We start from the raw sequence: 23301 nt of genomic DNA, 5'->3' as shown, positions 1-23301 counted from the left end.
AGTATTAGCTAAGAGAGTTTATAGAAATTATCCCATGTCGGCCTTGCACAAAGTCATTCCATGTGATCTTGTTGAACTTGACATGACCGATTTTGACGTCATTCTTAGTATGGATTGGTTACATGTTGCTTATGCATCCATATGTTGTAGGACCCATGTGGTTAAGTTTCATTTTCCTAATAAGCATATTCTTTAATGGAAGGGTAATTATTTAGTGGTTAAGGGTCGATCCATCTCATGTCTTAAGGCCCGGAAAATGATTTCCAAGGGGTGCATTTATCATATTGTGCAAGTTAGGGATATTAATTCAGAAACTCCAACTCTTGAGTCGGTCCCTATAGTTAATGAAATTCCTTATGTGTTTTTCGATTACTTGACCTGTATTCCTCCCGAAAGGGAAATTGACTTTGGCATAGATCTTCTACCTGATACTCAACTTATTTCTATTCCTCCTTACCGTATGGCTCCGGCGGAACTTAAGGAGTTAAAAGAGCAATTGAAGGATTTATTGAGTAACAGTTTTATAAGGCCAAGTATTTTACCATGAGGTGCTCCTGTATTATTTGTTAGGAAGAAGGATAGGTCACTCCGAATGTGTATAGATTACCGGCAATTGAATAAGGTAACAGTGAAGAGAAAGTATCAAATTTCAAGGATAGATAACCTGTTTGATCAATTACAAGGAGAAAGTTACTTCTCAAAGATTGATCTTCATTTTGGTTATCATCAACTAAGGGTAAGGGAGTGTGATATCCCCAAGAAGGCGTTTCAAATAAGGTATGGTTATTTTGAATTTGTAGTAATATAATTTGGTTTGACTAATGCTTCCACTATCTTTATGGTCTTGATGAATCATATTTTCAAGCCATACTTGGACATGTTTGTAGTGGTGTTCATTGACGACATCTTGATTTATTCTCGAAATAAGAAAGATCATATGGGTCACTTGATAATTGTGTTACAAACATTGAGAAAGAAGCAATTATTTGTCAAATTTAGTAAGTGCGAATTTTGGCTAAGGGAAGTTGCCTTTCTTGGTCATATAGTGTCCGGTGATGGGATTAAAGTATATCCAAAGAAAATGGAGGTGTTTAAGAATTGGCCTAGATCTTTTTCTCCTTCGGATATTAGAAGCTTTTTGGCTTAGCCAGATATTATAGGAGGTTTATTGAAGGGTTTTCATCTATTGTTTTGCCCTTGACTAAGTTGACTCAAAAGAAGATGAAATTTCAATAGTTGGATGAATGTGAAAAAAGTTTTCAAATACTGAAGGATCGTCTTATGTCAGCTCCTATTTTGACATTGTCCGAAGGTTTGGACGGGTTTGTTGTTTATTGTGATGCCTCACATGGTGGTTTGGGTTGTGTTTTGATGAAATATGGTAAGGTTATGGCTTATCTTTTAGGCAACTCAAAGTGCATGAAAGGAACTATCCAACCCATGATTTTGAACTTACGACGGTTGTGTTTGCTTTGATAATATGGTGTCATTACCTTTATGGGGTATATTTAGATGTGTTTACCGACCATAAAATCTTGAAATATGTGTTTAGCCAAAGGGACTTGAACCTTAGTCAAAAGAGATAGCTTGAACTCCTATAGGATTATGACATGAGTGTATTATACTATCTAGGTAAGGCAAATGTTGTAGCCAATGCTCTTTGTCAGTTTTCTATGGATAGTGTTGCATATGTTGAGAAAGGTAAGAGGGAGTTGGTTAAACATATCCATAGATTGGCACGTTTAGGTGTGAGTTTGGTTGACTTCAATGATGGAGGTTTTCTTGTACATAATGGCTTAGAATAATCTCTTGTGGCAAATATCAAGGCCAATCAAGACAATGATCCGATGTTGGTTGGATTGAAGAAGTCGGTTGCCAAAAAACTTATTGAGTCTTTCTCCTAAGGGGGAGATGTGGTACTACGTTACCAAGGTCTTTTGTGTGTTCCTAATGTTGATGGGTTAAGAGAGTTGATATTGAATGAGGCCTATAGTTCTCTGTATTCAATTCATCTGGGATCCATCAAGATGTATCATGAATTGAGGAAAGTGTATTGGTAGAATGGCATGAAAAAGAACATAGAGGAGTTTGTGGCTAAGTGTCCTAATTGTCAACAAGTTAAAGTGAGTATCAAAAATTGGGAGGCTTGGCTCAAGACATTAAGATTCCTACATGGAAGTGGGAAAAGGTGAACATTGACTTTGTAACGGGTTTGCCGCGTACTAGAAGACAACATGATTCTATTTGGAATGTTGTAGACTAAATGACTAAATTAGCATATTTTCTACCTATTAAGACTTCTTATGGTATCGAAGACTATGCTAAGTTGGTTAAGATCGCATTTCATCCTCAAACCGATGGTCAAGCCGAAAGAATGATCTAAATTTTAGAAAATATGTTAAGGACATGTGTGATGGATCTTAAAGAAAGTTGGAATGAGAATTTTCCATTGATTGAGTTTGCCTACAATAATAGTTATCACTCTAACATCCAAATGGCTCCTTTTGAAGCCTTATATGGAAGAAGATGCAGATCCCTGGTGGGATGGTTTGAATTAGATGAGATGGCATTGATTGGTCCCGATTTGGTAGTTGATGCAATGGAGAACATAAGGCTCATAAGAGAGAGATTGAAGATGGCTTAAAGTCATCAAAAGTCTTATTTAGACATTAGAAGAAAAGAGCTTGAATTTGATGTAAATAATTGGGTATATTTGAAGGTTTCACCTATGAAGGGTGTAATGTATTTTGGTAAGAAGGGGAAGTTGAGTCCTAGATACGCAGGACCCTATAGAATAGTTAAATGTATTAGTAAAGTGGCATATGAATAAGATTTGCCAATTGAGTTGGCTATTGTTCATCCGGTATTTCATGCGTCTATGTTGAGGAAATTTATGAGTGATCCAAACTCTATTATGCCATTGGAAATTGTGAACATTGAGGAGAATTTGACTTATGAGGAGGTTTCGATGGAAATCTTAGACCGGCAAGTAAAGAGGTTTAGAAATAAAGATGTTGTGTCCGTCAAGGTATTATAGAGAAATCAACAAGTATAGAATTCTACATGGGAAGCGGATGCGGACATGATGAAGAATTATCCATATCTCTTTCCTTTTACTCAAGCCTGAAGTCCTAAGTTATTCATGATCGAGTTGATTAAACACATATGTATTCAGTTCCTCCTATGTCATTCATATACATGCATGTTCATGAAATTTGATTTTTAAAGCCATATTTTATGTTAAGTGTGAAGTTTACATATTATATACATTTTAAAGTGTCCCTGTATTCATATTAGGTTGCTAGTCCTCTTTCTCATTCTTTCCTACACTATTGGAATCTCATTCGAGGACGAATGTTCTCAAGGGGGAGATATTGTAAAACACCGTAAGATGAAAAGTCAAATGAAAGGAAAATCTCAAGAAAAGTCTACTGACCCCAAGTCTACGAGTTGGTCTACGACTTGTAGGGACTTGTACGAGTCATAGAAGTGAATTATAAATACGAATTCAAGCTGGAAAATTTACCAAGGCAAAATTAGGGTTGACGAATCACTTGACGACTCATAAAAATGAAGACTACTTGTCAGAACGGGTCGTGGTGAAACTTTAGAGACCTTCAACTTGCAGGTTTTTCAGGCCTGTAAGATAAATGGTTTTTATGAATCGTAAGGAAGACTATGAGTCGTAACTACTAGTCGTAACCAAAGTTCAGAGACTCCAACAATTTGCAGGTTTTTCAGACCTGTAAAATGAGTTAATTTGATGCCTCATAACTCTACCGACGAGTCATAAACATTACTCGTAGAAGCAACTTCAGAGACTTATTTTTGGATCTTTCTTAGGACCTGTAGGACAAGTCGTTCCTATGATTTGTTACTGTTTCTACGAATGGTAGAACCTAGTCATAGAGTTGGCTGATCCAAAATTTAATGAGGGGTAGTTTGGTATTTTTCCTACATTCTAATAATGTATATGGACGTTTTTAAGGACTAGATTCATTACGAATTATATCCTAAATACTCCTAAACTCTTTTATTCCCTCATTATTTCTCCAAATAAATTCTAGACTTCTCTCCCAAGGTTCCTCAATAGTTCATCAAGCTTTGGTTAGGGTTTCTTCAAGATCAAGTCTTTTTTCTCAAATTCAAGTCCAATTTCAATCAAAGTATGTGTGGATTGATTCGTGGGTCCCTTCCACCGATAGAGTCCAAGGTTTATTTCAAAAATCTCATGAAATCTCATCACTTTTAAACTTTATTTTTTATGAATTGTATTGGGTTGATTCAATTTTATTTTTAATCATTACTAATGATCATTAGAAGTATGTTTCTACGTAAATTACATATTTTTGAGTTGAATTATAAATGCCCATGCATGAAGCTATTTTTCTATGATAAATTATATGAATTTTGATTATGGAGTTCAATGTTTTCAAGGTATTCTCATAATTTTCAATCAAATTGATTATGTATATGAGTTTTACTCTAAATTCAAGTATGAATTATAATCATGAATTATAAGTCTGTTTAATAAATGAATTTCATGCAAGTTATGAAGAAAAGGTGACTTAGGGCCCTATGTTGTGACCTAGGACCTTATGATATGGATTATGCAAGTATGATTTGTAATGATGAAATGTCAATTCTCACATTGCAACTATGTTATGAAATGAGCTATTCTATGAATTATAAAACTTATGAAAAAGTTATAATATATGCTAAGTATGTTACTATGTTATGTATTTCATGGGATTTGACTTAGCACCGAGTGGACTTGAGGTGGGGGCTCTACCAAAAGTCTTAGTAGCAGCCTCATGTCTCTTAAACTACGTGCCACCATAGGTTGCCTTCATGGATTAGCTAGTAGATCCACATATAATGTATGTACATGACCCGTCTAGCGCAGTAGAGTCTACCTTGGAAAGTAGGTTCCCCTATTTTGATTATATAAAGACACAACGGGATTTCATGTTATAGATTTCATAGTCTAATTGTCGGTTATGGTTCCTATACCACATATGCATATAATTATTATGTTATCTTATGATATTCAACTACGTCACTTAAATGCTTTGATCATTATGACTTTCCTCATAGTTTTACTTATCCTCTATATAATGTATATTCTTGATCATTGCATCATATAATTTATATTGCATGTCATGCCCGCATACTTAGTACATATAAACATACTAATGCATATTGTTTCCTACATTGTATTATAATGTAGGGGCTGAGGTTGAGGATGATACCCACACACGTGGTTAGTTGAGTTCCGACAACGAAGTCTTTATGAGTCCTCATCTATCGAGGGCGGTTTATGAGTTGTTTTTTCTTTCAAAGACTTTTTATTATATTTCATTTAGAGGGTGAGCTAGGGATATGTCTTAGATCTCGCCTATGTTCGTGTTTAGAGGCATTAGCTGGACAAGTGTTTTGAGTCTATGTTGTCAGCTTACATTCTTCTTTATGAATTATGGTTTAGACTCTCTTATGATATTTCCACATTTACTTCACCTTATGTATGCTTTATGATATGTCAAAAAACTTTATTGGAACCCTTCGGGATTTTGATTGTTGTGTTATGGCTAGGCCCTAGGTCGGGTCGTGATAGTATGTGAGAGGTATGCATGAACAATGAAAATAGGACATACTCAATATGAACATGGGATGCATGACCAATATCTTAAATCATAAATGAAACCTTGAAAAAATAGTTAAACATCATAATCATGTGGTCTATGTATCAAAACATCATCATTAGGACATCAACCTTTACATATACCTTTTGGATGAAATAGGACCTTTAAAATATCATGTAAAACATAATATATAGTCAATGCAAATTATAGGGAATTTATAAGTCGTAAAGAGAGTCGTAATCAAATTATAGTGTAAATCCTAACATAATCTTTGTATGGGAGAGACCATCAATCGACATATAACCATGTGAGTTATAACATGGAGTCCAATATATTGCTCTATCGAAGAGGGCACAATATATCTTGCCACGATATAAAGGCGTTATTCTCCTAAGAAACGAGTACTCTCCTCTAATCTCCTTGAGATTGGGTACTTGCCTCTAATATCCTTTAATCCTATTGTGGCACGTAGTTATGGGACATGGGTAATCGCCACTAGTCTACTTGGTGGTAAGTACAATTCACAAAGAAACATCATTCATAATATAAATATATCATAGGAATAGCTCATTCATCATCTTTAACATGAGTCTGTAAGGAAAACCCATCACAACCCTTATACTTTGCTGGAAGCATCATTGGAACATCATTGAAATCATCATTCATAGGCCTTGATAATCATTCAAAAAACTTGTCATAGGGATAGGTCATTATCATGTGATTCATGTAATGTGGGTGTAGACCTTCCATCATTATAAATTTTATTTGATAGGGAATACTATTAGGGTCTTAAGTCACCATTAAGAATCTTAAGTCACCATTTTTCATAAACTTGCTTGAACATTTAAAATTCTACAATCATGACTTATACTTTAAATTGAGGTGAAATCATGGGTTAACAATCAATTGAATTAGAAATCAAGAAATTGAATTGAAATCATTCATAATCATATAATTTGAATAAACTCATGCATAATTGAGAAGAAGCATACCAATAGAAGTCAAAACTACAAGATCCCACTTTGACCTTCATAATTTCAAGATTAAATTGGAGGGAATTTGCATGTAATACCTCAATGTAACCCAATTTATATCAAATCATGCATAATTCATGAGAGATAATATCAATTCGACATGTCAAGAATCCTAAGGAGTAGTGTAGTCATAGAAAACTCTTCAATTATATGAAATAATCATTAATTCATGTTGATATAGGTTCATAATCATAATTGAAATCATAATTTATGTAATAGAAAATGAGATCACAAAATCCATAAAATATATACTTTGAATTGATTGAAAAAGTTGGGAATTGGTTGGGCTTAGTGAAAGGAACCCAGGATGAATACCCACATACCTTGGATAAGAAGTTAGAAGAAACATGAAGAAATTTTGAATTTTGATGAATAACTTGAGAGGATTGCTTAATTGTCTTTAATGGAGATTTGAGAGCCTTTGTAGAGAGAGAATTTTTGTACTTGATGAATTGTGAAAGAATGAAGGAAAATAGGAGGTATGGGGTAGTTCATAGAGTAGGATTTAGTTCCAAAAATGTTCAGGTTCATTAACTAATAGGTAAGAAATACTAAAATTTGACAAAAATATTAACCCAAGTTCGTTACGCGGAAAGGGTTTATGATAGGCCAATTTTGAGCAAAATGAGAATTTTGCCAGATTTTGATCAAGAAAAAAATGAACTATGCTGGACCATCTCTGCGACGTGGAGTGGTCGTGCACTTCTCTAGGAAGGAAATTTTTTCAAATATTTTATTTTTAAGATACTTGACCTAAAAATTCACCAAGGGCATTTTTGTAATGTTTTACTTTATTATATCATACCAACCTTCGAATGCCTGGGATATTACAAGAACTCAATGGAATTATAGAATTTTTGGAAAAAGATTATTATCATAGAAATACCCCCCGTGACCCTTTTAGGTCTAAAACTCAACGTTTTGCTGAAATACCCAAATCGCGACCTAAGTTCACAGAAATCTAGCAAAACCACTCTTCTAGATCAAACTCAATGTTCTGAAACTAACGGCAATGAAATAAATATTATCCGAGTTTATTTACCTAGAACGTTGGCTGAAGTCAACAATTTGCCAAACTTTTACAAACATCCTTCCTAGGGGCTTAAACTCACACTAGAACCCTCGGGTCCTGAACCAAAGGTTCTTCTAGACCAAACTCAATGTTTTGAACCTAATGAAATTATCAGAATTGCATTCCTATGTCGTTTACCTAAAATATGATTGAGTCAGTCATTTAAACTTTAGAAGCTCTAAAATAGGAAAAATTACATAAAACTCAAATGAACAACCAGTCAACTGAACTTTCAGTCCTAACAAGTCATAAACGACTTGGAGTCGCTACAAAAAAGTTCTAAATGCTGAAATTATTGAGAAATGGAATAAATGACCTGGAGGGTCATTACATTTATATGGATATATATGTTTCAAAGAATTAAGCTGTCATAACCCAATCCCGTAGGCTACGACTAGGGTCCGACCTGTACCCCCGTATACGTAACTGTCAAATATAGCCAAATTGAACTATGCGCAATGTGATACTACACCCAAAAAAAACACTTCTAATAACTATAGCTTACCAACAACAACAACATGCAGTACATGTATAATCAAAATATGACAATATTATGCAATACAACCTCCAAGCAACTCACTTAAAACTACGATACCAAAATAGGGTTTTTAACCTTTATTTCAAGAAATCTATAATTGTACGAAATGGAGGGGTGTGTGGCTGAAACCATCATCTCCCATGCCCTAAATAAATCATGTTCCATCCCTGCAACACACCACCACACAACCAGCAGCTTCAGCATCACAACACCATGCACTATTCGACTTTAATTTACCTACGACGACTTCAATTTAAATTATTTCTAACGTCGAGCATTTATACAAAGTTTGTACACTTCCAGCAGCATAAAAGATGTATAATACACCCTATAAAAATACCAAAAACTTCAAATTAAAAGGAAAGACCTTACCTTTCCCAAAATTGGCCAAAACTCGTCAAAATTTGCCTCGTAAGTTTGTTAACATGCTAAAACTTAAGCGGACTGTTTGTATCTTTTTGGTGCTGCTACAAACCATAACTTTACGTTAATAACACCTTCATAGCATGTACAAACCCTTACCAAAACGAGAGAGAAGATAATCAAGCCATACCTTAACAAACGGCTTTCTAAACTTGCTGAAAATTAACTTCGGAACTCCTCGACGCGACTGAAATTAAGGGGCTATTTGCGTTGCTTCTTGCTACCCCAAATCAGAAATTCCATTATTAAACACCGTTATATCACCATAGAATACCTTAAATAATTAATTCACGGAATGAAATCAGGGCCTACCTTTTCTTTTGGCCAAGGCCGCCACTACTCTCTCCTTAGCTCTAGGGTTTTTCTTTTAATTTTTCCAAGTGCAAAGCTTAAGAATGTGACTTTTGTCAACATAATATACATATATATCCCTTTTTGGTAAGTGCCACATGGCATCCCCCTAAGGGTGACACGTGGCAGCCCCCTAGGGAGCCACCTCAATCATGCAGCCAATCCAAAGCTTCCATGTGGCAGCGTGGGGTCCACCCCTAGTAGGTGCATCACCTACTTATTTCAAGTAGGTGCGTCGTCTCCTTATTTCCCTTTTGTGGGTTCATAATCTCATCTTACTTTAAGAGCCTATGAAATCCTTGCTACGTGGGCTCAATATGTACTCAAGTAGCTTAAGTATGTAAGACGTCCAATTTGATAGCTTACGCAAGCAAGTCGAGTCCTACGACCCATTACTTGGCCTTCAACTCCTTCTGGATTCTTATAGCCCCATTTTCCAATCTTCCTTATTATGGAGTATCTCATTCTCCTTTTCTTAGAGTTATTTGATAGCGTTGTAACTAATCGGGGTCACATGGCCACTCTTAAGAAGTTTAAGAAGGCTTTCCGAAGTTCAGAAGTACGGGGCATAACATAAGCATTTTCTGATTCAATCACAATGTTATCATGAATATTGGGATGTTTAGATTTATGAACCAAAAATCAATATGCTTTACTGTTTGTAGCATATCCAATAAAAACACAATCATCTATTTTTGATCCCGATTTAACCTGTTTGGATAAACCTTTTGCTAAACACTCCCACACTTTGAAATTTTTCAAATTGAGTTTACTTACTTTTCATTTCTCTTGTGGAATAGATTGCATTTTTTGTGGGGCACTCGATTGAGTATCAGTTGTTGTAACATAAGCTTCTACCACCCCCTATAAGTTTTGCATTAAATCAGAATTTATTAGTAAATCATTTATCATTTCCTTCAACGTTCAATTTTTTCAACAATTTCATTAAATTGGTGTGTGTAAGGGGCAGTAATTTGATGAAAATTTTTATTTTTCAAGCATATCTATACAAAAGGAGATTCGTACTCTCCACCTCGATAACTTATCATTTTTTATCCCTTTGTCCAACTAATTGTAAACTTCAGTTTTGTATTATTTAAATTCTTCAATTGCTTCATTTTTACTACTTACCAAATAAACATAATAATATTGAATGCAATAATCAGTTAAAATTATGAGATAATTTTTGTCACCACGAAATGATATTGACTTTATCTCACAAATATCAGTGTATTTTAAGTCTAAAGGATTGAAATTACTTTCAATAGACTTATAAGGATGTTTAACAAATCTAGATCCAACATATACTTGACATTTTGATTTATTGCACTCGTATTTCAATAATACTTTTGATTAATTTTTACAATATTTTGTAATGATAAGTCCTAAATCTTCATGCCATAAATAATTTGACTACAATAAGTAAGAAGAAACTGATTTCTTATTCATATCATAAACAATCATTACATTGAGTTTAAAAGGCTCCGGTAGCCCTTTTCTACAAATATTCCATTTCTAATGATTATAACTTTTTTCGAAACAAGCACACACTTAAAACCATTTTTAACGAGAAGTTATGTAGAAACTAAGTTCTTCCTAACGGTAGAAATATGGAGAACATTGTTGAGAGTCAACATTGTGCTAGAAGTCATCCTCAAGAAGATCTCCACTTCCTTTAATCTTGATTGTTACTGTATTTTCAATAAATAACTCTTCTTTCGGTTTAACTAAAGTATATATAGCAAAGGCTTCTTTGATTGCGAAAACATGTCTAGTGGCTCCAGAGTCAATCCACTACTCTTTTAGATTTCCAACTAGATTGTGTTGTGAAATAATAGAACAAAAATATCCAATCTCATTGGTTGCTTTATCATGTTTTTCTGATCCTTTTTTGTGATTTTCTTTAGAGCCGCATAATCTAGAGCTTTGTGGTCAACCTTACAACAATTATAGCAACCGTGCTTGAAATTTTCTTGCCTGTCTCTTTATTTTGCCTAGAAGACCTCTTCCTCTTCTTGATATTTGGAGAAACATCTTCCACAATATTAGCATAAGAAATTATGGATTTTCACGCACTGTTTTGTCACCAATTTTGTTATCCTCTTCTATCTTGAGAAGAATCACAAAGATTTTCTAGCGATATTTTTTTAATTTTATGATTTAGGTAGTTCTTGAAATCCTTTCAAGAATTATGCAATTTTTCAATTAAAACAACAACCTGAAATGCCTCCTTAATAATTATACCTTTTGCAATAAGATCATGGAAGATAACTTGGAGTTCTTGAACATAGGCTTCAACTAAATTGTTGTCCATTATTTTGTAGTCCAAAAATTTTACTACTCCAAACTTTTTCAAGCATGCATCCTAGGTTTAATATTTCTTTTCAAGAGTCATACACATTTCTTTTGATGTTTTTGCAGACCTATAGACATTGTATAAGTCACCCTCTAAGACACTTAAAATGTATCCCTTGCACAAGATGTCTGAATGCGTCCAAGCTTCAAATATCATGTAACATTGATTTTCAGACATTCCTTCTTTAGAAACAAGAGGATCTTCACTTGTTAATCTTTGCATTCCAAGTGTGGTCAACCAAAAGAACATTCTTTGCTGTCAACTTTTGAAGTTCACTTTAGAAAAATTTTCTAATTTCTCTGTTGGTGTTATTGAAGCATTTGAACGACTTGATGATGGAATAGTTGTCGCCACATTTGTCGTTCCAACATTAACTTCAGTTTTACTAGTCATTTTTCTGTTAATAATTGACACACAATTTATATTACAAAATAATAACAATAAAAACTTTATTTTTATTCACATTGTTTCTAGTTAAACAATGAATTTTTTATATATTGACAAATTTTTATATTCCTTTAGTCATAATACCTATTCAAATAGATTATTTAATAGATTGGTGAAATTTTATATTCTTCGAAACAAATATACCGTCTGATTAACTCAGCAAAGGTTTTATATTCTTCAAATCGAAGAAGTAGAAAATCAAAGATTTTAGTCTTTAAAAATCAGACACATTACAGATATAACAATAAAATGCTATTCTTAAGATTGTTGTCCGCTAAAAGGTGCTAAATATGTATTTAATGTAAAAAAGAATAATAAATATTATTAAAAAATAATCATAGTAAAACAAGATGAAAGAATGAAAATTGAGTCTACTGAATTCACAATGTGTCCTCAAGAAAATTATTTCCCTCAAGCACCTACGTTTATGGAATATAATCTCACAGTATAGAACAATTTACTTCAGCAAAATAATAGCATCTCAGATTTTGCGGATCTTTGAACTCACTCAGCGAATGCAAATTACACTTGATTTTTTGTGAAAAGAGGAGTAGTAAACTTAGAAAGTTTATTATTGGAAAATGATAATAAATTCCTCTATTTAGATACACAAAAGAGTAGTATGAATAAATGTTTATTATGCTTTATCGAAAATAGCACAACCCTTTAGAAAGTCATAATTTTTTGAAAAAATCATAACCCTTCAAAAAAGTCATAACTTATTTTCCATTCACACCTTTTAAAATCCAACAAAAATATTTTCTCTTATAATATTGAGGGGTGACATCTATTAAAAATAAATTTATTCATTCATATTATCAGTTATCTTTATTTTAAATATTTTAATTAATTTAACTTTTACTTATTGAACCTGTAATGAAAACTTTTCAAAAACATTAACTATTTTGTGTTGAGTCATTTTATAAAGCGAGTAATTTTAATGACTACTACTAGACCAGATACCAAAAGTTGATAGCTTCTTGGTAACTTGAGAAAATTGAATAGTAGGTGACAAAAAAGTTCTTAATTAAAAGAAGGTAACATTAATTTGGTCAAATATGATTAAATGAAATATGGATCCGATTAGAGTGATTAAAAATTTGGGGTGCATATTACAATTTCAAAATTTTAAAAAGTCTTCCCTCTTATTTTAAATTTCAAAATTTGAAATTTCCTTCATTTTTTATTATCTATCAATCTTACTCTCTTTTTCTTTCTTTTCAAATTTTCTTTCCTCCTCCCTCCCTCCCTCCCTCTTCTTCTTTTTTCCTTCCTTTCTTTCTTTCTTTCTCTCTTTCTTTCTCCATCTTCTTTTTCTTTTGTCATTGCCATTGTTGTCATTGTCGTCATCACTGCCGATATTCATTCTTTTTATCACATTTTTTTAATCTTTTTTATTTTTATTTTTACGGATTGTTTTGATTTGATTTTGAGAATTTCAAAAAACCAAATATTTAAGTCATCCAAAAAAAATTCTATAGAAAATCAAGTTACTATGATAGTTGCTGCAATAACTGCGATAATTATTACAACAATTACGATAGTTGCTACTATAGTTGTTGCAACAACTATCGCAATTTCTACAGAAATTACAACTGTTGCTTGATTTTCTGTAACAACTTTAACAATTGTTTGAGTTGTTGCATCAATTATTGAATTCTGGTAGCAACTTCTGCATAGTTGTTGTAGCAATTTCGATAATTATTTAATTTTTTGATAGAAAATAGAATGTAAAATGAGCTGGTAAAAGAGATAGTTGTTATGGAAGAGGAGAGGCTAGTGGTGTTGGTGGTGGCAGTGGAAGTAAAGGTGATGGTTGTTGTGGCGATGGTGAAGGAGGAAGAGGTCGTGATAGGGGAGGAGTTGATGATGATGGTGGAGTAGAGAGAAAAATGTAATGGTGGTAATGGTAATGGTAATGGAGGAGTAGGAGGAGGAGGTGGTGGTAATAGAAGAGGAGTTGATGGTGGTGATCCGACAGCGAAAGCGACGACAGTAGAAGAGGTAGGAATGACGATGATGACAGAGAAGAGGGAGGGGTGGATGGGATGGGGTAGGGTGGAGAGGGGAGTGGGAGGGGCTTTGTTAAGGCTTGAGGGTTTTAAATTAGTGTCACACTAATCTTAAAATTATCCATTCCATTCAATAATTAAAACTTATGTCATTTTTCTTAGTTTTAAATTTTTTGTCACCTTTAATAAAAAAAAACTTCGGTAACTTAACTTTGGCAGTGTAGACATGTCAACTTCTTAGTTTGACCAAAAAGTTTATATTTGACACATGTCATATGCTTGCCCCCTCCCCAACTAAATGATAAAATAACTAAAAGAAGGATTAGATAATTAATTTACTTTTTGGAAAACTCTAAGGCAGAAACAAGGCAAAAATAATAGGTGATAAAATGATTTGTGAGGTGTAGACAATTTAAAATAAAGAAGGAATTTAGTGACAAGAGAAAATATATATAAATTCGTAAATAAAAGAATACTCTCTACACAATGATTTAATACATTTTTTTCTTTGTTGTTCACATATTTGCCATATATACAAGATATAAATATTGAATTTAAATAACAATTGTAAGATGCAATGTTTAGTATGTCTATTTTTTTGGTGATTTCTTTGTGGAGGAATAATTAGAGCACTGCCACACTTCCTAGAAGGTGGGTAGAGTTTCTCATAGGTGCTCCATTTTGTATTATTATATTATTTTTATGTAAGTTTTGTTTGTTATAGTAATAATTCATGCCAAAAACAAAAAAAAACAATAGTAATAGTTAGTAGTTATATATATTAAAATAACTACTATTTCGGAGTATTTTAAAAATGAATTTAGCTCGACGGTCTCTTTAAAATATTTTAGAAATAAAAGAGAGAAAAGGGTTAATGGTGTGTGTTGGAATGAACTGAGAAGAGGAACTTTAGAGAGAGAGGCTCTAAGAAGAGGAATATTATTTTGAAGAGAGAAGAAAAATTTGAGAGCTTTACAACTGTGTCTAATTCTTATACTTAGCATAGCTAAGTATTCACTAATTTCAACTAACCTTCTAACTCCCTTAATTAATGTGGGACCCACAGCTAACTAACACCACTATTAACTAACACATTATTTACACCATGTGCATATATGTGCACAGCACATGTTACTATCCAATACTCCCCCTCAAGTTGGAGGGTGCACAATGTCCAGCACTCCTAACTTGATCATCAAATATGAATGTTGTTGCCTGCTCAGCCCCTTTGTCATTAGGTTTGCTTGCTGATCACCTGTGCTTACAAACTCAGTTTTGATTGTTCCTTCTTTTATTTTATCTTTTATGAAGTGACAATCAATTTCTATGTGTTTAGTACGTTCATGATATATTGGATTTGCAGTCAACTGGATTGCTGCCTTACTGTCACTCCAAATTGTCACTGGTTGATGTATTTGTACTCCCAGCTCCTTAAACAACCCCAGAAACTAAGTGACTTCTGCTGTTACTGCTGCCATGCTCCTATACTCAGCCTCAGCTAAGCTTTTGGACACTGTTTGTTGTTTCTTTGATATCCAGGAAATCAATGATTCTCCAAACTTCACTGTATAACCTGTGATGGACCTTCTTGTGTTTGGACATGCTGCCTAGTCTAAGTCACACCAGTATGTTAGCTCTTGTGTTTGTTGTGATCTGAAGATGAGGCCCTGTCATGGTGCATTTTTGAGGTACTTGACCACTCTAATGGCTGTCTCCCAATGTGACATTTTTGGTTCTTGTATAAATTGACTTAGTGTCTGAACTGCAAAGCTGATATCAGGTCTTGTAATGATGACATAAAGGAGTTTTTCTATTAGCCTTTGATATTTTGAAGCATCCTCCAAGACTTCATCACCCTTGACTCCAACAATTCTGTCATACTCCACAGTGGTGCTTGTTTCCAGCTTCTAATGGTGTGGCAGCTGGTCTTGTGCCTACTAGGCCCATTTCTGATATAAGCTCTAATATATACTTCCTTTGATTAAGGATAATACTAGGTTGTGATCTCAAAACTTCAATCCCAAGGAAGTATTTAAGTTCCCCCAGGTCCTTGACTCTAAAGTCATGATGCAAAATCCTTTTCGCTTTCTCTATAAGAACACTGTTATTCCTGGTGATGAGTAGGTCATCTACATACACTAGAATTATCACAATGTCAATACCTGATTTCCTTGTGAAGAGAGAGTAATCATGTGCACTTTGTGTGAACCCTGCAACTACCAGAGCATCAGTCAGCTTTATGTTCCATTGCTTGATGCCTGCTTCAGGCTATATAAGGACTTCAACAGCTTGCACACTTTAGTCTCCCCTTGTCTCTTGAAACCCTCTAGCAGCTCCATATATACTTCCTCATACAGGTCTCCTTGTAATAATGTATTGTACACATTCATTTGATGAAGATTCCAACCCTTTGATGTTGCTAGTGCAATCAAAGATCTCACAATGATCATTTTGGCCACTGGATAGAAGGTTTCATGATAGTCAAGGCCTTCCTTTAGGCTATACCCCTTTGCTACTAATCTTGCCTTGAATCTTTCAACATCTCTATTTGCTTTATATTTGATCTTGTACACCCATTTTGAGCCTACAACATTCTTCCCATTTGGGAGATCAACAATCTTCCAAGTATGATTTTCTTCCAAAGCCTTGATTTCTTGCTTTATGGCTTCTATCCATTTGCCATCTCTTGAGGCTTCCTTGAAGGTTTTTGGTTCAGACAAATTTGAGAATTTGGCCAAATAGCTCTTATACTGATTTGATGTTGCTGCATATGACACATAGTTGTTCATAGGATAAGTGTTAGTTCCATCATGACTAGCATTAGAAATGTAGTCATTTAACTATCCAGGCCTCTTAGTTATCCTAGTTGGTCTTGCATTTACAACAGGAGGAGTAATAACCTGCAATGGAGTTTGTGCAACAGGAGTAGCAGCATGATCAATAATAGAATCTGGTGGCTCAATCTCTATTGGTACTTCTAGTGCAATAGCAGAAGGAACAGTTGTTGTAGGATTACCATTGTCAGGTGATAGTGGCCCCCTTTCCCCTACTATTGTGGATTTGGGAGGATAAAGCTGAACTTGAGAATCAGAATATAGGATAGCTGGGCCTCGTTGAAGAAAAAAGTCAGGACCTGAGTCTGAGGTGGTGAGAAAAGGAAACTCAGTTTCTCTAAATACCATATCCCTGCTAACAAAGAACTTATTAGTAGATAAGTCAAGCACAATATAACCTTTTTGTGCCTCTGAGAATCCCATGAAGACAGCTACTGTGGCCCTGGAGGCAAACTTGTCAGATCTTGGTAGTGTAGTGATAAAACATAGACAGCCAAGGACTCTGAGATGATCAATATTAGCCTTCTTTTAAAACAACAATTCATAAGGAGTCTGACCCTACAAAAAAGTTGATGGTAATCTATTCATGAGATAGACTGTAGCCTTAACACAAAAGCCCCAATATCCAGTAGGGAAATGAGCCTGGAATTTGACTGTCCTGGCCATTTCCAAAATCTATCTATGCTTCCTTTCAACCACCCCATTCTGTTGGGGGGTGTAAGGACAACTGCTTTGATGATTTATGCCCAAGCTATGGAATAACTCATAGCACTGTAAGTTGAAGAATTCAATGCCATTATTAGATCTAACAGTTTTGATTCCATAATTGAACTAAGTGTTAACATAAGTAACAAATTATCTCAAAACAACAATTACTTCAGTCGTCAACTTCAACAGATAAATCCATGTATACCTTGTGTGATCATCAACAATAGTGAGAAAATAATTTTTTCTATCAAATATAGGAGTTCTATAAGGACCCCATAGATCTAAATGAATCAACTCAAAAGGCTTATCAGTTCTAAAATTACGTAAGGGAAATTGCATTCTAGTTTGCTTTGCCATAGGGCAAATCTTACAATGGTTATGAACATTAACATCAATCTTATTTCTGAACTTTGGCATGTTTTTCATAGTGGAGATAGAAGGATGACCCAGTCTTATATGCCATAAGCTGTATCTCTCATCAACAGCTGCTAGGTAGGCCTGATTTACACTTCCTTTTTGCTCTGCATCATCATCTGACCCTTGAAAAATATATAAACCTTCTTGCAATCTACCAATCCCCTTCACCCTGCCATTGTATAGATCCTGAAAGATACAATGATTAGGGAAAAAATTGACTGAACAACATAACTCCTTGGTCAATTTTGATACTGACAAAAGGTTATACTTAAAATCTGGCACAAATAGCACATTTAATATTTTCTCCCTTCCAAATATTTTAGTATACCCTGTATGTGTGATTGGTACTGTGTCTCCATTTGGAAAATGCATTTTTAAACTTCTACTGGCATGTGTATTATGTATGCTCTTTAGTAACTTCTCATTGACAGTAACATGGTGGGATGCACCAGAATTAACTAACCACTCACACTTTGCTAACTGAGACAGTAGACAAGTTATAGTACTTGACATATGAGCTTGATACTCTTCAGAGTCCTTGTCATATGTGTTGGTGTGTTGTTTGTATTGTTCTTCTGAAGTATAATGGCCAACTTTGTTATCATCTCTCCTGTTATCATCAGCATATTGACCTCGGTTGTCAGTTGTGCCTGAGTGTTTCTCTTGAGAAAAATCTACATTATTAGTAACTGTAGTGTATGTGTCTCTTCTCCATCCCTCATTATTTTCTCTTTTGTATCTATCTTTGTATGTGTTCTTCCTCCAACCCTCACGATCGTCGTTGTGCCCTTCATAGTTACCTCTTATTCTTCTGTTAAACTTATTGTCTCTTTCTGCAGGGTATCCAATGATCTTATAACAGTCATTTTTTGTGTCATTTCTCATGTGACAGTTCTCACAATACATGGAGCCTCCCCTGTAGTTGTCCTTTTTCTTGGCCTGCATCGCTATTGGATTAGATCTCTCAGTATTTGTCTGCTGACTTTCATCTTGCACTATCAAGGCATATGCCTGATTCACAGTTGGTGTAGTGGACTTCATCAAGATTTGCCTATTGGCCTAATCATATGACTCCTTCAAATCACTTAAAAACTGCATTAGCCTTTGCTGCTGCAAGTACTCAATGTAGTCCCTTGACTTTGGACAACCACAGTTTGGAGAAGGGGCTATCAAATCAGATTCACTCCACAGTTCCTTCAACTTAGAAAAATACACTGACACCGGATCAGTTCCTTGTTTAAGATTCACAGTTGTTGTGTGTATTTGAAAAATCCTCACACGATTCACTTTATCAAAGCTCTCCTTCAAGTCTTTCCAAACTAGATGCGCATCTGATGCATAAACGATACCACTAAGCAGATTTTTCAACACTGTGTTCATGATCCATGAAAGAACAATTGCATTCACCGTCTCCCATTGTTCATGAAGAGATTCATCAAATGAGTCCTTTGTGCATATGCCAATTACAAAACCTAACTTCTTCTTGGCCAAAAGTGAGATTCTCATGGCTTAGCTCCAAACTCCGTAGTTTTCAGATCCGGTGAGTTTCACCGGTGCAAGTACACATCCTGATGTGTCCGATGAATGCACATATAAGGGATGACCATGTTCTATGACTGTCCTTTCACGTGATGAGTGCGATTGTGAAGGATCTGCTGGTGCTGCTAAACGTTGACTGTCCACCATTGTTCTTCAGCTTCTTCTTCGATGTTCTTCAGCTCGAGCTCTGGTTGAGCTCCGATCCTTCTCTGTTGTTCTTCAATTCGAGCTCTAATAGTCGATTAACTCTTCAATCCCACTCTGATACCATGTTGGAATGAACTGAGAAGAGGAACTTTAGAGAGAGAGAGGCTTTGAGAAGAGGAAGATTATTTTAGCATAGCTAAGTATTCACTAATTCCAACTAACCTTCTAACTCCCTTAATTAATGTGGGACCCACAGCTAACTAACACCACTACTAACTAACACATTATTTACACCATGTGCATATATGTGCACAACATATGTTACTATCCAATAGTGTGTTTGATTTTTGAATTTCTTATATTTGATTTGTCAATATATTTGAAAAATATATTTTTCAGAAAATAAGTTTCTTAAAACAAAAGAAACCGACTTTTCTAATTAAAGTAGGACAAACAAGTTGGATAAGTCATTTTCTAAACCCCTACTTTCCATCTCATTCCGTCTCCATGATATTTTATTAGATAAAATATAAGTATTTTTCAAATAATATATTTTAACTTAAAAATAATAGAAAATAAATAAGAAAAACATAAAAAAAAAAAAAAAAAAATTGGTACCAAACACATTTGTCGCTTTAGAAAGTCAGAATCAGCGTAAATGAGAAAGTAGGCGTACAGGTAATAAAATAACAGGCTTCTGTGCCTAAAACATGGTTATATTCTGTCCCTTCCAAATTCCAGCCAAACAAACACCGTCTGTCTCATAACAATACATACCTAAAACACGCACTTTCACGCACACTGTGAATATCTAGCCTATACAGGAGGATGCCTCTTCCGACATTTTTCAGATCCAAACGGCCTCACTTACTTTAGATCCTTAATCTTCATTCATCTTTTTACATATATAGAGAGATAAATTCTGGCCATTCTTTGTATACATTGGCTGCTTTAGCACAACCTTCAGCTTACTTCAGATCTCTCTTTGTTGACTCATCTGCTGTCTTCTTTCCTTGCGGATCTGTACATTACACCCCGCTCAGGTATGTGTAAACTTAAATATCCCTTTGATTCTTCTTCTTTACTAGATTATCCTTTTCTGGATATAGTTTAAACTGATTGAACTAGTGTCCTAATATAGAAAATTTTAAATCTTCGACTCAAAGGTATTTAATTTGTTTTTCATAGCTGGAATATATGTAAGTTGTTAAATTAAATTTATTTCTTTGATATACTATTATGGCTTAAACAGATCAAATCTTGAAATTATGACATAATTCCAATCCGTGATTTGCAGAAAGAAAAAGTAAAAATCTAGTTTTGGCTGCCATGGCGCCGACCACTATCCGAAAGGCGATAGGGGCGGTGAAGGACCAGACAAGCATAGGGATCGCGAAAGTGGCAAGCAACATGGCACCGGAGCTGGAGGTTGCTATTGTTAAGGCTACTAGCCACGATGATGAACCAGCTGGAGAGAAGTACATAAGGGAGATTCTCCAATTGACTTCATGTTCACGGGGTTATGTGAGTGCCTGCATGTCTGCAATTTCCAAAAGGTTGGGCAAAACCCGGGATTGGATTGTTGCCCTCAAGTGTTTGATGCTAATTCACCGACTTCTCAATGATGGAGATGTTGTATTTCAGCAAGAAATTATGTATGCTACGAGGAGGGGAACAAGGCTGCTCAATTTATCGGATTTCAGAGATGAGGCTCACGCAAATTCATGGGATCATTCGACTTTTGTGAGGACTTATGCTTTGTATTTGGATCAGAGGTTAGAATTGATGGTTTTTGAGAGGAAGCAAAATGGTAATACTGGTGGAGAGATTGCAAGGTATGGATCTAAAGATGAACAATGGAGATCGCCCCAGAGTTCTAACCGGGGATATGGTTATGATCATGGGGATTTTAGAGATGAGCCTGGTTATGGAATGAGGAGGTCTAGATCTTCAGGGGATGTGAGAGAGTCAATGCAGGGGAAGAAAGATGTGACTCCATTGAGAGAGATGAAGCCTGAAAGGATTTTTGGGAATATGACTCATATGCAGAGACTGCTAGATCGGTTTTTGTCTTGTCGGCCAACTGGTTTGGCTAAGAACGAAAGGATGGTCTTGGTTGCTTTGTACCCTGTGGTTAAAGAAAGTTACAAAATTTATACTGATATATGTGATGTTTTGGCTGTTCTGTTGGATAAATTTTTTGATATGGAGTATGAGGATTGTGTCAAGGCCTTTGATGCCTATGCTAGTGCAGCTAAGCAGATAGATGAGTTGGTGGGTTTCTATAACTGGTGCAAGGATATTGGCGTGTCAAGATCGTCAGAGTACCCAGAAGTGTCGAGGATTACAAGCAAGCTATTAGATACATTGGAGGAGTTTGTTAGAGATAGAGCTAAGGTGACAAAGAGTCCTGAAAGGAAAGTAGAGAGCCAGCCAGCTCCACAGGAAGAGGAGCCAACACCAGATATGAATGAAATTAAAGCATTGCCACCACCAGAGGATTATACCCCTCCACCGCCTCCTGAACCAGAACCTCCGAAGCCTGTTGTTCCGGAGACCAGAGATTTGGTGGATTTGAGGGAGGAGGGTGTTACTGCCGATGATCAGGGGAATAAATTTGCCTTGGCATTATTTGCAGGGCCAGGAACAAGCAATGCAAATGGGTCGTGGGAAGCATTCCCATCCAATGGGGAACCTGAGGTTACGTCTGCTTGGCAGAATCCAGCAGCTGAGAGTGGTAAGGCTGATTGGGAACTAGCTTTGGTGGAGACAGCAAGTAATTTGTCTAAGCAGAAGGCTGCATTGGGTGGCGGTCTTGATCCACTATTGTTGAATGGCATGTATGATCAGGGTGTTGTTAGGCAACACGTAGCCACTGCGTACTCGAGTGGTGGCAGTGCCAGCAGTGTGGCATTGCCTGGAATAGGGAGGAGTGCTACACCTGTTTTGGCACTCCCTGCACCTGATGGAACAGTCCAGACAGTTGGACAAGACCCCTTTGCTGCATCTTTGAGTGTTCCACCACCTTCTTATGTGCAAATGGCTGATTTGCAGAAGAAAGAGCAATTGCTAGTACAAGAACAGATGGTATGGCAGCAGTATAGCAGAGATGGCATGCAAGGTCAAACGAGTTTGGCCAAGATCACTACTGGAGGATACTATGGACCAGGGCAACCCCCTGTGATGCCTTATGGAATGCCACCAGTAAACGGTGTTGGAATACCACCTGCAGCAGGGTACTACTACAATCCTTACTGATTTTGCAACATAGACCCCTTTTTTTTTTCTGTTTATGTTGGGTGTTCATTATTTACCGTTTGACCTACTCCACTGTATTATTTGATGGCTATATCTTGAATTTGTTCATGCTTAGCGAGTCTAGTGGATGACCCGTGTTGTATTCTCTCCTGTTTTTGTAAAATACGGATTTCTTAAACGATTTGTTAAGTACTGGTCATTTTGAGAAGGGTATTGTTTGAATATTGGTTGTGTTGTTGCATGCTTTGTTTTTCAGAGGCGTGTTGTTTGAATTTATATTGCTATAAAATATTGTGTTGTGAAACTGATATGTAGAGAGACTTCATCTTAAACTGCTCAAGACTAAGTGACCAGATTCTAGGTCTGTTTTCCTTGATGATGTGTTGCTTTATACTAAAAATCCTTTACTATATGAGTTTAAATGGAAATTCAGAAGTTCAAGGCAAATAACCATCTTCATATTATATTTTGTGAGATAATGTGGCTAGGACCTTCTTAACTTCATCTAGGCTCTGACTCTTGT

At 35.4% G+C, this 23301-nt stretch overlaps 1 protein-coding gene across 1 annotated transcript; it reads left to right on the top strand.

The window, feature by feature from the left end:
* Positions 1 to 20216: 20216 nt before the first annotated feature.
* On the top strand, positions 20217 to 23000 carry LOC129899236 (putative clathrin assembly protein At2g25430). Its single transcript, XM_055974119.1, has 2 exons — positions 20217 to 20563; positions 20818 to 23000. Exon 2 carries the CDS (start codon positions 20850 to 20852, stop codon positions 22776 to 22778), a length of 1929 nt encoding a protein of 642 aa, XP_055830094.1. The 5' UTR covers positions 20217 to 20563; positions 20818 to 20849; the 3' UTR covers positions 22779 to 23000.
* The last annotated feature ends 301 nt before the right edge of the window (positions 23001 to 23301 follow it).

The sequence above is a fragment of the Solanum dulcamara genome, chromosome 8, assembly GCF_947179165.1.
Source record: "Solanum dulcamara chromosome 8, daSolDulc1.2, whole genome shotgun sequence".
Classification (NCBI taxonomy): Eukaryota; Viridiplantae; Streptophyta; class Magnoliopsida; order Solanales; family Solanaceae; genus Solanum; species Solanum dulcamara.
The sequence above is the reverse complement of the archived record's forward strand: the minus strand, read 5'-3'. Positions and strand labels throughout refer to the sequence as shown.